The sequence below is a fragment of the Oryza brachyantha genome, chromosome 10, assembly GCF_000231095.2.
Source record: "Oryza brachyantha chromosome 10, ObraRS2, whole genome shotgun sequence".
Classification (NCBI taxonomy): Eukaryota; Viridiplantae; Streptophyta; class Magnoliopsida; order Poales; family Poaceae; genus Oryza; species Oryza brachyantha.
In genome coordinates, this window is record NC_023172.2 from 9,601,264 (window position 1) to 9,616,106 (window position 14,843).

Consider the following 14,843-nt stretch of genomic DNA (forward strand, 5'->3'; position numbering starts at 1 on the left):
GTTCGTGCGGTGGTGTATCGTATATTCGTACCTGTGTGTGTGTGTGTGTGTTCATCTCGTCTCCTCTTCCACCCGCCACGGCTTTTGATCAGCTTTGGCTCCATCGGCGGCGCGAAGGGCGCCTCGCCGGAGGTTCGTGTACGCTTTCGTCCGAGGATTCCCCGAGGGGGTGGTGAACCGGTGGTGGTGGTGGGCGAGCCGATTAACTACTGGAGGCTGGAGCGTCGCGTCAGGACTCGGGAGGCGTCGCCGGCCGGTGTCACCGGGGTAAGGTGCTGGGCTACTGGCCCCCCGTCCATTCCCCGTCTACTGGCTAGTTCGTTCCGCGATTTTTTTTCTCCCTAGTGCGAGATTTTAGGGTTTGGAGGACGGTGAATCGCTTAGGAAGAACCCGCCTGTGCATTTCTGGGGTGATCGCTTCTGATTTTCACCGCAGTTGCAAAGCTGGCACTGGCGAATTGTGGACATGAGCTCCCCTGATCTTGTTGGGGGTTGTCGCCTCTGTCACCATGGAATTGCATATTGCCCCATTCGACGCAAAGGGATCGTATGTTCCAGTTGGATTTCATCCTAAATTCTGTCACTATGGAATTGCATATTGCCCCATTGGACGCAAATCAATTGCTGAGGGTTTTCCAGAGTTGGGTTCTTCCAGAATTGGAATTGGCATATTGCTTCATTCAGAGTTGGGTTCTTCCAGATACTGAGTACAGCCCGGATTGCGTTTTACCTTGCTGCTGCTATACGATACTCGCATACCATTACGTCCTCTGGTTTGATATGCTTGTAATGGACGGCTCCCAGAATTTCACTGGGTAGGCTAAATTGGCTTGTTAGATTGAGCGGCAGCAGAACACTGGTGCAGTTATCGATCAAATCATCCACCTTATCAATTTAGGTTTGGTTATATAATGCAGCTCTACTACCACTGCAGTAAAGATTTTCTTTGCAACAACTCTATATTCATTTGCGAAGCATAATATGATTCTGAAAGATTCTCTCAGACCAGTAGAATCTTGTCTTATGCAGCTGTTTTTCTATCTATCAGGTTCAACCTTGTTAGTTAATTTGGTATGATATTGTCGCAAAAGCTGCTCCTATGGAAGTTGAGCTGACGAACATTCAGAAAGTGAGTAGCTATTTCCTCTGCTAAGCTGCTGGATACCTTCCTTTTCATGTTATTCTTTCACCTTCAGAATTTTTTTCCATTATAGTGTTAAAAAAGTAGCATGTTATACTCTGTGTAGGCTACATCAAGTGATTACTGGAGTTTGGCCAGCAATCAATATCCATGTGGTAAATTCCCTAAGGTATCAGTCGGCATCACAATTCCGAGGGCGAGCTCTGTATCAAGAGGCAGAGATGCTGCTAGTAACGCTGCATTTGAGAGGAACTTGTCCCAGGGAACTGATGGAAGATCTAGACCTCCCAAAATGGATAATGCTTCACTTCGGGTCTCTCCAGAAGCTGCAAACCATGATGGGTCTGTTGAAACGGTGCCTAAACCTGTCCCTGCTAAGGTTTCTGTATCACAACCTGACGATAATGCACTTGAGCAAACAGGAACCTTTTCCTTTGGAACAAGAAGAGAACAAGACAGTCATCTTAATCAATTAGATAGGCCACCACTTGTGAGTTCCCAAGGAAAACGTCAAATGGAATCTGCAGATAAAAACAAGCCCAACAGCGAAGTGCTCAGGATGAAGCTGTGGGAGATCCTTGGTGGTGCTTCACAAAACAAGGAGGCTGTTTCTTCTCCAAATCCTGAAGACATCGAGACTCCATGCCAACCTAAAAGTCAAACTGCCAATGGACCATCATTGGGGAGAAAGCAGGTTTTCACGTCACCTGTTCCTTATAACATCAAGACACCAGCTCAGCTTAACAGTCAAACAGCGAACAAACCATCCTCTGATCCAATTGAGTCAGACTCTGACAGTCCACAAGTAGTTGAAGTAAGACCTATTACTCGTTCATTGGGTCGCAAGAAAGCACCAGCAGCCTCCACGCATCAGGATAAAAGCGGGAGTGCAAAGAAACCATTGTCCACTCATCGTTCTACACCCAAGCAGAAAGTGGTGGATAATGTGTTTGCCTTCAACGATAAATGCACACCTAAGACAGTAGGAAAATCTGCAATTGGTGATTCTGGTAGCTTGAGAAATCGTAGAAGCTCGAGTAGGAAGGCTAAAATTGAGCCAAAGAAGGCACGTTGTTCAGACAGGATTTCTGATAAGACCACACAGGATGGTTCGGAAAGAAAGGTACCTTCTAAATATGTGCCATCGGAGAATAAAGGTGAGAAAGCAAACTCCTTTTCTTCTTTATCCCGAGCAGGAAAAACTGCTGAGAGCTGTTCTAGAAGCCCTAAAAGGGAGATAAGGGTGAATATGATGGCTAATGTTGGGCCTCGGAAAATGCAGTTTACTGAAAATTTACCGGCCAAGACTCTGAATGATGGTGAACATAAGCCTTCTTCTCCTCAACTTACTTCCTTAAAGAACAAGGGAAAATGTTCTTCTATATCGCCTCGTCAGAAGGAGAAAGATAATACCCACGTCCCTGAAGCTTCAGACAGAACAGCAGGAGGGGATAGTTTTAACTCCACACCTTCTGGTGGTGTTAATCCATCCCCTGTATTGAAGAAGTACTCATGGGAACGTGATGCAAGTCCTGAGATATATGGGAAATTTGTACAGAAGGATGCCAGTCCATTGGCAGACAGATTCAGAGACATGCCAGATGATTTTGCTAGTCCTACTTTTGCAGCTAACATAAAAATATCCCCTCAGAGAAGTAAAATGCTAGACGATGACCTCTTTAGCTCGAAATATCCAAAACGTGTGAACAGGTCAAGATCAACTTCCTATGCCTCAGATCCAGAATTTGAGCCATTGGTATGCTTCAATCTCTAAATCATATTGCAACTTTAGGAAATGGTTATTTTTACACTCTAGTTAGCAGAACAATGTTATCTGTTTGACACATTGATTTTTCTATTGTCAGGACGAAATGGAGAAAACCAATGAGTTACCTGGCAGTGAATCTCCTATTTCTCAGGAGGAAGGACAGAACAGAAAACAACCATCTCTTTCGCCCCTTTCTCCTATTGATAATGAAGGGGCTCAAAGTTCTATTCCAAGCTTTAGAAAAGGTTAGAATGCCATCAATGTCAATTTTCTACGCTCTTTAAAAGACAAAATAATTCTGCTATGCCATGTTATGCTCCTTTCATCTTTAATGCCACATTTCTAAGTTGGTGATGCTAACTTGCAGTGCACTACCACCCCCCCTCCCCCCCCATTATTCTGCATGTGGGACAATACTCTATTGGACGAAAATCATCTGCATATGTATTTCAAGCACCTATTGACTACCATTTAGGTCATATAATTAGCACTAGCAATAATCCTAATAACATTTGCATACTCTATCAGATTAAACCTGTTAGTATTGGTGTTTAGAAATAATGTCCTTATTTCTTATCACCTTTGCCTTTTTTTCACCGTGCAAATTGTTACTTCATCATTTAGGCCCCATAAACACTCGAAGTTTGATTATTTCAATATTGAATTCCTTCCAGACTGGCAAACATATTTGCCGGGTTGCTAGTGGTGGGATTATATCATGTTACATGATAAATGTAGTATCTACATTTGCTTTTGCTGTTATTACCATGACATCAATTGTACTGCCTTATCAAGCTGTTAGATGACTTCGAAGTGACCTATTGTAAGTGGTGTTCATTGGCTGCGCAGAATATTTCCAAAATTTCTTTTTCTGGACGGATGGTTTTGTCTTGCTGCTAGGTTGCACCAATTTTTTGTAACTGAAGGACCTTGAAACTTGAAAGTGCCTGTTAATGAGAACAAGCAGTTTGTGTGACAACTGACAAGTGGCATAGCATGATAGCAGTAACATGTGGCATATTCTTCCATGTGCAAGCATATTCTTGGATTACATGTATTTCATCAGTACTGTTTGCCATGTTAAATTTGCTATTAGTTTCAGAAGTTTAATATCATGTGCTAAAGTTCTCATTGGAGATGTGCACATCTATCTTAAAATTTCTTAATCCTGCCTTGTCGCTTGATTCTTCACATGCAGGATATAAATCTCACAAATGGCTTTCAGATGTTGACAGCCCTGATAAATCTTCTCTTGAACATATGGGCCAAAAATCACATCTAAAAGATGGTAGAAAGGGCAAAAGACAATTTCCTTCGTCTACCCCTTTTGCAAATTCTGGTAATACCGATTACTTTACGGTTATGTGTTCATGGTTTGTGGTCTGTGACCGATATATCCTTTTCCCCCTCAGATACGCAAGAAACTGCCATGTTAGACAAAGAACCAGAGCAATGCCCAGAAAACTACCTAACAAGGTTTGACTTGGGTCGTAGTGGCATAAAAGTAGGTGCACACAATGTTACTACTTGGATTGATTTCATTTCTTGACTTTCAGCAGGGCTTTTGATCAATTAGTAGTGGTGCTAGGAAGGTTCCAAACCAAAATCAAGTCTGAAACAAGCAATAAAAGTTCTAAGATACTTTCAGCTACTGGAGAGAGAATACGCCAGCACCTTGAAGGGGTTGAGGGGCAGATGCAGGCTGATGTGTAAGTGCCAGTGCTACCTAGAACTGCCTCTTATGCACATTCAATTGTATCTATAGGCCTTATATATACTGCCCCTTTCATGCATCGCATTTAACTGCGGTTTCAGGGATAAGTTGGTCAATGCAGGGAAATCTAAAAGGAAACGTTTAGAGTCAACATATGAAGGTAAAACTCTAATCATGTTGATGCAACCATTCAATTAATCTATGAAAACAAGATGTGGCACTGTATTCCCTTAAGCTATGGCCAACATATGCTAAAATTCACTTTGATATAATGGATGATAAACAACAAAACAAAGAGGAATGTTGGATGCAAATAGACACCATAACTGGAAATCTATAAATTAAACCTGGTTCTTGCAATCTCTTCTCTGCACAGTGAATGTAATGAATACTATTAGTTTGAGAAAAGTTAATGTAGCAATTTTTTTTATTCTGTCTGCAATCATATAATGTGGCTTGGTCTTTATGTACTTCGCTATTTTGATCTTGTATCGTATACTGAGTTAAATCTCAACAATCAATTATTGCATAATCTTCAATTTGTATTTTTCCCTGCATGTCTTGTTTTTGTTAACAACTGATGTCTTCTGGATTGCAGAACAACAAGAAAAGTTAAGGGTTCTTCATGAGAAGTTCAAGGAGGAGGTCAACCAGCAGTTGCTTGGTTGCAAGAATTCTCTTGAGGACTTTGAGGCCTACCACACAGAACTTAAGGAAGTTGCTGACAAGCAAAGTAAGTTTAACTTGATATATCCACATCTTTATGAAAGCGACTGAAGCAATTAAACTTTTCGTACCAATATACACCTGAAAAAACCTCTATGATTGCGAAGCATGTTAAGCTTTCTATAAACTGAACCTTATGAACTACTAGGCTCATAAATCGGGGTGTGATGAAAATTTGGAATATATATTCTTACTCTTCTGTATGTACAAATTATAAAAAAACAGGCCGATATTGTGAAACGTAGAGTAGTCAAGTAGATGGTTACAAGCATTGTCAATTTGCCATTGGATATCTCTACTTACAAATTGGTAATGCTACATGTTATATACTTATATGCGATTGATATTTCAATTACATGATCCAAACATTTCTACTTTACTGCTACAAATTGGTAATGCTACATGTTAAAATGACACGTTTAGTTGAAAAGATGATAACACAATCTGCATGTGAAGTCAATTTTCTCAGGGGACGCCGGTTCCTGTGGAACGGGATATTTGTTCACTGGCATAACTATAGCTTTGATCCTTTCTTAGCACTATTAGGATGTAAGTTATGGTGTGGTTAACATGACAGCCTCTTCAAGTACTCTGTTTGTCATTTACATGCTCTGTTCTTTAACTAGCCACTGATAATCTAAATCACCACTTCCACTGAGCCATGGTTTTTCCTTACGCTTGAATCAACAGAAGCGTCACACAAGAAGCTTCTTCAGAATGCTGAGAAAACAGTCGGCGCACAGCTCAACGACGCAGAAACCAAAATTGCTGAGATCCAGAAGGTGAGCCAATACAACTTATAAACACTCCTGAAACCATATCGATCAAATGCTCATCTGTTTGCGACACATTGCATTGCAGAGGGCGAGGAAGAGGATGAAGGGACTTAAATATGTCCTCAAGGAGCTCATTGCAGAGTAACCAAACCAAGCTGGTTTACTCTGTAGAAGTACATATCAAAAGATGTTTTGACTAGGTCGTACAGTTTCATTTACAAAAAAAAGGTACAGGAAAATAGTGTCAGAATGCACATATATGATTATAGGTTCCTTACAAGTTGAACTTAAATAAGACAATTTTAGCTAATTCGTAGCATCATTTCGTACGTTCTAGATTGCCTAACTGGTGAACCGATTATCAGATAGACAGACATTTCTAGCGGTGTCAGTTCGAGTAACTTACATTCCTGAGTGCCAACGCAATACTTGTGCTGTGTACTGTCATTGCTCATTTTATCTTGGACTGGGCAAAACTCATAAGTTGGATTACCGTCTATTGTAAATGCGGTGCAAATGTTTATTATACATGGTTTGATTTTATGTCATGTGGACAGTTGAAAAATGAAATTTGGTACCATGATTTTCTGATGAGAATACAAGGCAATGTTCTCCATTATTTCAGCTGTGAGCATGTATACAAATCTTATAGTACTGGGAGCTAGTCATCTCCCTTGCAGTTTGAGATCTTTCACTACTTCCCTGTGGTTTCTACATAAAGCATGAACTGCTAATCTACAAAAATAAGTTATCCTTTGATGAGGTGCTTATTGTAACCATCTTGCACCTCAAGGATCAATGGTAGACGATGTTTCTTTCTGATGAAAGATGAAAAAACATCGAATGAATGAAATACCAGAACAGGTACTCCCCTTACTATACAAAATGCAAATCACCTATAACTTTGAGCTTCAGATGTTATGAACTTGCACTGTCAGGATTCAGGAACTCATGTTACTGATCAGTGGAAGTCTGGTTGCCCCGTCGATGTCAAGCAGCGGTGCCACATCCTGCTATTTGGATCGACGACTCTTGTGGACTTGATGACTTCTGGGATCGGCAGGTATACATTGTGCGTGTTGCATACACCGGTTGTGATTCCACTGAACCCTGCAAATGCACCATGAACCTGCAGAATTCAATCAATAAACCAGTGGTTGAGAGTTGGGACAACATGCTGCTCTGCTAGAACTTGTGAGGCAGAAAGCTAGAGAGGGGGAAAAGGCGCCTTACAGCATTCTGACCAAGCACCGTGCATAGGATTGCATCGGACGCATTGGCGCGCACAGCACGGACCATGTAGGTAGGATCGATGTATTTCACATCAGAATGGACGCCTATTTCCTTGAAATGAGACTTGATCTGTGGTATGGACATGGCTCAAGTTAGATATAGATGGTTTGACGCATGGTATGTCGTCGAGATGAATGTTTGATGGGCAAACCTTCTGTTGAAGGTGCACACCGATATCACTGAGGATCATGTTCCCTGATGCATCGGTCGCATTGGACTGTTGCAAATGTTCCTGTTGGTACATTGAAGTATTTGTTATATGATTGTTACATAGGAAATATAGAACAAAGTGGATAGTTAACAGCAGTATTCCACATGGTATACTAACACCTCATATCACAACTAATGACCAATTTTTCAGTGCAAGTCAATGCCTAAACCCTAAATACAAGGGATACTTGGCAACAATATGAAGGATGTTCACATCAGAAGTACATTCCTCAAAACAATTTGTTTTCTACCTAAAAGTAGTCTTACCTGCCCAGCTCCTTCTGCTACACAAATCAGAGCAAATCCCTGGGTCTCTATCAAGTGCTCGAGGTGTTGAAGAACTCCATGTGGTCCATCAAGAGTGAATGGTACCTTGACACATATTTTATCGGTGAGTTTGATCAACTGTAGCAGCATAGTACATTGGTAACGCATCACAATGGTGTTGTTCATATACCTCAGGTATCAGGCAGATATCTACTTGACCACTAGACAGGGAAGCATGCATTGTGATAAAGCCACTGCTTCTTCCCATCAGCTTGACCAATCCAATGCCATGAAATGCAGAATGTGCCTAAAACCCAAGTAAATGTTAAAATGAAATATTTTCGGCTTGTAAATGGTATTCCCTCTGTTTCATATTGTATGACTTTTTGGCTAGCCTAGATTTCATTAGTTGATCAATGTATATTGGTTGTATATATGTATAGATTCATTAGCATCTATATAAATCTAGTTAATGTTAGAAAGTCTTATATTATGAAGCGGAGGTAGTAACTAATATGTGCATATGTTATAGTTTTTCAGTTAGATGTGCATAATAGGTTGAATGGTTCATGAAATGAATCACCTCAATATATGCAGAGTTGATAGCTCTTTGTGCTGCTTCCACTGCTGTATCAAATCCAAATGTCTTGTCCATCAGTAGTATGTCATTATCAATGGTTTTTGGAACACCCACAATTGAAACTTTCAGTTTTCTCTTGCGGCACTAGATAAAAAAGAGTTAGGAAGCAAACAGACAGATGTAAGATATAACCATCTCCTCACTCTCTGTATGACTAAGGTCAAGATATTTTGTTTGTAGATCACAATCCAGGAACAAAACTAGATACAATGAACTTAGAATTTAACATACCTCCTCATGTATAAGGTTAGCTCCAGCATGAGTCCCATTGCCACCTAGAACAAAGAGCATGTCAAGCCTTCGGGCCTGAATAGGGTATGCAGAAATAAAATTGATAAGTTTTCTGTGCATCAGTTAGTTGCAAACATATATTTTGAATCATACAATGACATATTCATGCCTGGATACTGTCAACAATGTCTGAGATATTTGCTCCACCACGAGAAACTCCTAAGAAACTTCCACCGGCAAGATTGATATTTTGAACGACATGCCTATTAAGCTGAACGAAGGGGGAAAAAATGTCATTAACTATTTTCAATATGGTTATCATTTTTTTTCCAGAAACTTCGTTAATATGCCTTACCGGCACTTCTGCTAAATGGTCCTCAAAAAATCCACGGAAACCATGCTGTATTCCAACAATATTTTTCACTCCATATTTTTCCAGTGTAAGCACAATCTACAAGAAGAGGGCAGGCAAGATTAAATTGACAATTAATGTTCTGTTGAAGAGAATCTAAAGATACAATCATACGATGGGTTTGGTTAGTCAACATCAATTTTTCTGTATAGGATCCCAAAGATCAACTTGTCCAGTTCTATTCAATTTGTCATACCTGACGGATGACATCATTGAGACCAGGGCAAAGTCCACCACATGTAACGATTCCAGCCTTCACGTACGGAGGTTCAAAATATATTTGTTTGCGTGGGCCAGCACGGTGCACCCTGGAAAAGATAACTTCTGCTTAGGGAAGAAACGAATCACCACAATTCGACATTTGAATTTGTAGGTAATATTTATCACCATTGCTCCACCCAGCTGCAATCAGGGTCAATGCAATACGCTCCAGCAGATGTTGGTGAGGCAAACTTAATAACCTGAAGAAAGAATAAATTTACAATGAGAATTTATATTTCAATTACTGAAATTTACCTTCACTACATAATGATCCTTCACACTTATTTGATAGAAACAAAAATGAACTTATTATGTCAAGAAGAGAGTAAACAATGAGCAGTTCTCCAACCATGTTTTCAGAGTAGTAGAAATAATACTCAACAAGAAAATTCTTACTACCATGGCTTTGATGCTTTGCTTATCTTGCATTACTTTTATTTGAATCAAATACAATATTGATGAAAAATAAAAGTTCAAGTCATGCATGCACATGCACTTGTATTCCCAAAGTGAAAAGAAAATGTGTGATACAACAAAGTGGCCAGAGAACCTATTGAAGTAACTTTTCTCGAGTCTATTCATTTCTAGCTAAACCTGATGCTTCAATGCTAAAGCATACCTTCAAAAGTGCTCTGTCATCATCATTTACATACCCGTTCCATGATTCTTGGATAGAACCATTAACATTCTCCAGAGGAGCCCTGTTGTAGACATAGCAAACATGTCACACTTAAAGCTCATCCTAGAGCAAGATGTTCCAATCTCCAAACTGTTAAACTAGGGAGCAATGTATTTGTCACCTGCTCTTGAGGGAAAACGTTGTTGGCCTCGGTTCGACATCAATGACATCTTTCAAGTGAGGCAAACTGAACCTCCTATTGAAGTCCTCTTGGAATTGCTTCTTCCAATCTGGATTTGAGAAGTCTAGTTGCGAGCGATCCACGGATATAGCTCTGGTGACCAGCTGACATGTTCTTGATTTCTTATCACATCTGACACATCGTGATCGATCGCAGCCGGGCACACCAAAACAACCCAGGTGCTTCTGACCTGAAGTGATTGAGCCAGCATAGTGCACTGGCGATTTTAGAGCCATTCTTCAGACACCGAGTCTGAGCATGCGAAATCCTGCAGAGGAGGTTACATCAAATTTTCTGAGAGCCACCTCTACTATTGCCTTCAATTCCACCCAATTTTTTTTTAAGAAAAATAAATGAAAGGAATATTCCTTCACTACATATAGACCAAACTGACCAGCTAAAAATTTTGCTCCACCTTTTCTATATGGAGCAGATGTCATATGCTGATATGAAAAATGTTCCAGGAATCTTGGAACTATCACAAATTGTCATGTGAAAACAAATCATACGGCGATTTTGTTCGGGTAAACAAAAAGTAAAAACCGATCTTTCTTTCCCTCCCAGAGCACACGAATCTTTCTACCCTGAATTACTGAAACGAAGAAAAAAAATATATTTGCGAATCACTCTGAACACAAGGATCACCTAAACGCAAAAAAATCAAAGAAACATAACGAACGCACCAAGGCCTGTCCTCCTGGACCCGACCGCCGGAGGAGCCGGCCGAGAGCGAAGCTTCCAAGGGAAAACGGAGGGGGAAGCGACGGCGGCGGCGACGTCTACGTCGGCGTCGGCTTGTTATAGCGCGCGGAAGGGAGGCCGCCGGCCGCCGCCACCACCTCGCCTCGATGCCTCCGTCTCGGTTTTTCTTCTTCTCCCAATCTTTCGGCGAGAAAGAGAGGCCAAAATCCAATCTTTTTTGAGGAAGTCACGGCGAATGCACGCAAGAACGAGGAGGAGGCGGCGACGGGGAGCGAGAGGTCGCCGGCGGGAGAGGTGGCCGTCCCGAATCGAGGAGGGAGAGGGATCAGGAGGAGGGAGGAAGAAGAAGAAGAAGAGGAGGCAGAAAAAGCCGGCGCCTTTGGGCCGCTGACTGGCGCCCTTCTTTTCTTTTATTTTGGGGGGGTTTCTTTTTTGTTTCACGTTTTTTTTTAGAGGAGTTTGGTTTGGTTTCTTTTCTGTTCGGTCTGTCCTAAAATAAATCAGTCTGTAACTTCTAAGTTTAAATTTGGTACATAAACAAAAATATTATATAACTTTTATATGTTTTAGTATAGTATATGTGCGATGCAATGTGATTTTATTGAAAAAGTAAGAATAATATGTTATTATCGTTATTTTTTACATTTATCATTTCTTAATTATACCATATTACAAACATATGTGTCCATAAGTCTTACAATCTTTTTTAATCTTTTTAAAGATAAAGAAGTAGATAATTAATAGGATGATTGACATATGTGTTCAATTATATATATATATATATATATATATATATAATAATAATAATAATAATAATAATAATAATAATAATAATAATAATAATAATAATAATAATAATAATAATAATAATAATAATAATAATAATAATAATAATAATAATAATACAGGGCTAGTGGTAGGGTAGGTGGTAGCAGATTCATCACCTGCTACCAACATTACTCATTGTTACAATAGTATACTATTACTTAAACACTAACCAATATACTTTATATTTAATGGGTGCTGTGATCTTTTGTTATCCTTGTTATGGTTATATTGGATGCTAAGAATATTTGGACACATAAAGTATGTGTAGGGGTTGTTCTTCCAGTGGGGACATCCAAAGATCTAGTTTTTCAAAGCTAGGGCATTTGATTTGGTATTTCTTAGCAAAATAATAATAATAAAACCTTAAGATGGATAAAAATTACCGATAAAACACATATATAGTTCTCACAGGAATAAATTATTTTAGATAGAGATTTACAAGATTTCTCACATGCCGAATGAGCTGGACAATAGTATGATTTATGCACGGATAAGAGAGATTCTGTTAGTTCCAATTAATATTTATTTCGAAATAAAGTATCAAATTCAAGGTATTAATTAACAGGTATTGAAAATGCTGAGCACTTCCAGAAAGAAAACACTACCAGATACGACAGCAACATAAAGTAATTATTACTCATTACATGGCATCACAGGCACCAATCATGTTCACAGTAGCCAGATTAAGCATTGACAGTGAAAGATAACAAACACGACCATTGGTTTTAGTTTGTTCCTCACTCTAGGGAGACGTTATAATCGATCTTTAATTTGCTACACTAGATTATTCTTTTGCTTGAGTTTTTGCTCGTATTAATGATGGTAAATAAGGTTGATTCGTGACTCGTGAGTTCCAATTATCTCAAGCTTATGTTTCTTTTCCATTAACAAGTCAATTATTGATATGCCTAGTAATTAATTAATCTGCTTGGAGATGGTGCCGTTCAGCTGTTGGATAGGTTGATCGGAACGGAAAGTTATCATTTCTAATAACAAAAACACCTGTAATTAAGCCTGTATTGTAATCTAATCCAAATCCGCTCCAATCCATTTCTTTGCTAATTAGTCTTCCAAATCAACCCGCACCAATTATTCTTTATTGGGATCCAATCCAAACCAATCCAACTTTAATTTTAGCCCAACCCACACCAACCCATTTGGTTAAAATGAATTCAACCCATGGATGCACTATTTGATATATATAAACTCGGACCTAAAATTTTAAAACTCGCGTTCACACTATAAGTTTATCAAATTTGACTGAAATTTAGTGGGATGATCTGTTATGTATAAAAGCAACTTTGTGCAAATTTTGGTTGATTTCTATATGTGGGACCCACGTATGTCTGTTATCTTATCCATTAGCTATCCAATTAAATGATCCATTTACCCTCCACGGGTTAAATCCATTTAGAACCTAAAATAACCTAACCAAATCCAGTTCATACCAATCCATTTGTCTCTATAACCCAATCCAATCCAGACCATTTGAAGTTACAATCCATTTACACCCAACCAAACACAATCCAAAATTAAAACCAACCTATTTAATCCATTTTCATCCAACCCATTAGCAGGTCTAGGCTGTAATTCTAGATGAAACAAAAGAATACATGTACAATCCACTCCATCTTTTCGCTTCTGCTTTACTTATAAGCTAAAATTTAAATTTTTAATCTCCAATTTGAATTTGATTTTAAGTTTTCACTGAAGTTTATTTTCTATCATCGGTTTTTAGATAACTACGAACACATATATAAAAAATTTATTTATAAATTATTTTTCGTTGGTAAATATACTCTTCGAAAAAAAAAAGACAAACAATCACCCCATTCATTTTGGACTGGGCTACATATTATATCATTAACTGTGAATCAGCTATTGAGACGAGCACGTCAGTTCCTGCGAAACCAGTCGTTTTCTTCTTTTATCTGGATAAAGATAAATTAGTTTACAATATTGTTATAAAATAATTTAAATTTAATGTGAGTTAGAAATTTATACATTTATAAATAGCACTGAAGTGGGAAAAAAATCTCTGCAGTTTCCCAGGACTTGGAATATTCGTTCTTTTGTTGTTCTTTGGTCTTGGACGGACATTTCTATGCTTCCAATGCCTTTTTTCCCTCTCTCTCTCTTAGTTTGACCAACCGGTGTCTCGTTCGTGAATCACAAACAATATATTTGTTAGAGTTGTGTTAAATATATATGCAAAGCGGTTATAGTTTATAACTTATGCCGCGTTCGGTCCTCCTATAAGTTAACTAAGCCATCCTCGTTTTCCGTGCGCACGCTTCTTAAGCTGCTAAACGGTGTATTTTTTTAAAAAAAATTCTATAGGAAAGTTGTTTTAAAAAATCATATTAATATCTATTTCGTATTTTTAATAATTAATTAATCATATACTAATCTATTACCGCGTATTCCGTGCCAAGGATAAGTTATCTTGTCCATACCATGCCGAACACGGCCCTAGAGTTGTACGCAATAGATATTAGAGTTAAAGCTGAAATAACTGGCTAGCTGCATATCGGTGGATGGTCGTGAATAGTCTCATGTGTCGTAATTATGTTGGATCGAGAAGGAGCATCCTTAACCAGTGCATTGGGATATAGGCTTTGGTTAAATCTTGTTATCAAATATTAGCAACTAGTTCATCTTCAAGTTTAGATCTCTTATCACGTGTTTGCATCTTTGACTACTGATGAATTTTATTGATGATTTTCTAGTAATAGATACATATTTTTTTTAAAAAAATAGTAGTACTAGTTTGCTTTAGTCACGGAGAGACGTGGAACCCAAATGTTGTTATCAATTACAAGTCAAGGCAGCATGCATGTGTTGCATCCATTCACCAGTAACACATGTTTGGAATTTCAGGGCATCCTTTGAAAAACCGATGCTTTCGAGGAAACCGTAGACTCTAGTTAGGATCTATTATATTGAAAATACACCAACAATAATAATCATAGTCATTGTCATCACCTTAAAATAAATTAGTCAAGTAAGAAGTA

At 38.8% G+C, this 14,843-nt stretch overlaps 2 protein-coding genes across 2 annotated transcripts; one reads left to right on the top strand and one right to left on the bottom strand.

Annotated features, from left to right (window-relative positions):
* Nucleotides 1–201: 201 nt before the first annotated feature.
* Nucleotides 202–6,726, top strand: LOC102711835 (meiosis-specific protein PAIR3). Its single transcript, XM_006661697.3, has 11 exons — nt 202–267; nt 1,049–1,129; nt 1,248–2,897; nt 3,007–3,154; nt 4,108–4,248; nt 4,322–4,385; nt 4,469–4,618; nt 4,725–4,783; nt 5,222–5,356; nt 6,040–6,131; nt 6,211–6,726. Exons 2-11 carry the CDS (start codon nt 1,100–1,102, stop codon nt 6,268–6,270), a joined length of 2,529 nt encoding a protein of 842 aa, XP_006661760.1. The 5' UTR covers nt 202–267; nt 1,049–1,099; the 3' UTR covers nt 6,271–6,726.
* Nucleotides 6,717–11,378, bottom strand: LOC102712113 (ATP-dependent 6-phosphofructokinase 5, chloroplastic-like). Its single transcript, XM_006661698.3, has 14 exons — nt 10,983–11,378; nt 10,240–10,567; nt 10,059–10,140; nt 9,566–9,639; nt 9,375–9,486; nt 9,122–9,217; nt 8,936–9,037; nt 8,767–8,841; nt 8,479–8,619; nt 8,086–8,202; nt 7,896–8,000; nt 7,570–7,650; nt 7,359–7,487; nt 6,717–7,254 (listed from the first exon to the last, which is right to left on the bottom strand). Exons 2-14 carry the CDS (start codon nt 10,533–10,535, stop codon nt 7,087–7,089), a joined length of 1,578 nt encoding a protein of 525 aa, XP_006661761.1. The 5' UTR covers nt 10,536–10,567; nt 10,983–11,378; the 3' UTR covers nt 6,717–7,086.
* Nucleotides 11,379–14,843: the final 3,465 nt, after the last annotated feature.

Coding starts and splice junctions, on each gene's coding strand:
- LOC102711835 (XM_006661697.3), top strand. CDS start 1,100: ATGGAAGTTGAGCTGACGAACATTCAGAAA. Junction 1,130..1,247: donor AGCTGACGAACATTCAGAAA/GTGAGTAGCTAT, acceptor TACTCTGTGTAG/GCTACATCAAGTGATTACTG. Junction 3,155..4,107: donor TATTCCAAGCTTTAGAAAAG/GTTAGAATGCCA, acceptor CTTCACATGCAG/GATATAAATCTCACAAATGG.
- LOC102712113 (XM_006661698.3), bottom strand. CDS start 10,535: ATGGCTCTAAAATCGCCAGTGCACTATGCTGGCTCAATCACTTCAGGT. Junction 9,640..10,058: donor ATGACAGAGCACTTTTGAAG/GTATGCTTTAGC, acceptor TTCTTTCTTCAG/GTTATTAAGTTTGCCTCACC. Junction 9,038..9,121: donor ACCATTTAGCAGAAGTGCCG/GTAAGGCATATT, acceptor CCCTTCGTTCAG/CTTAATAGGCATGTCGTTCA.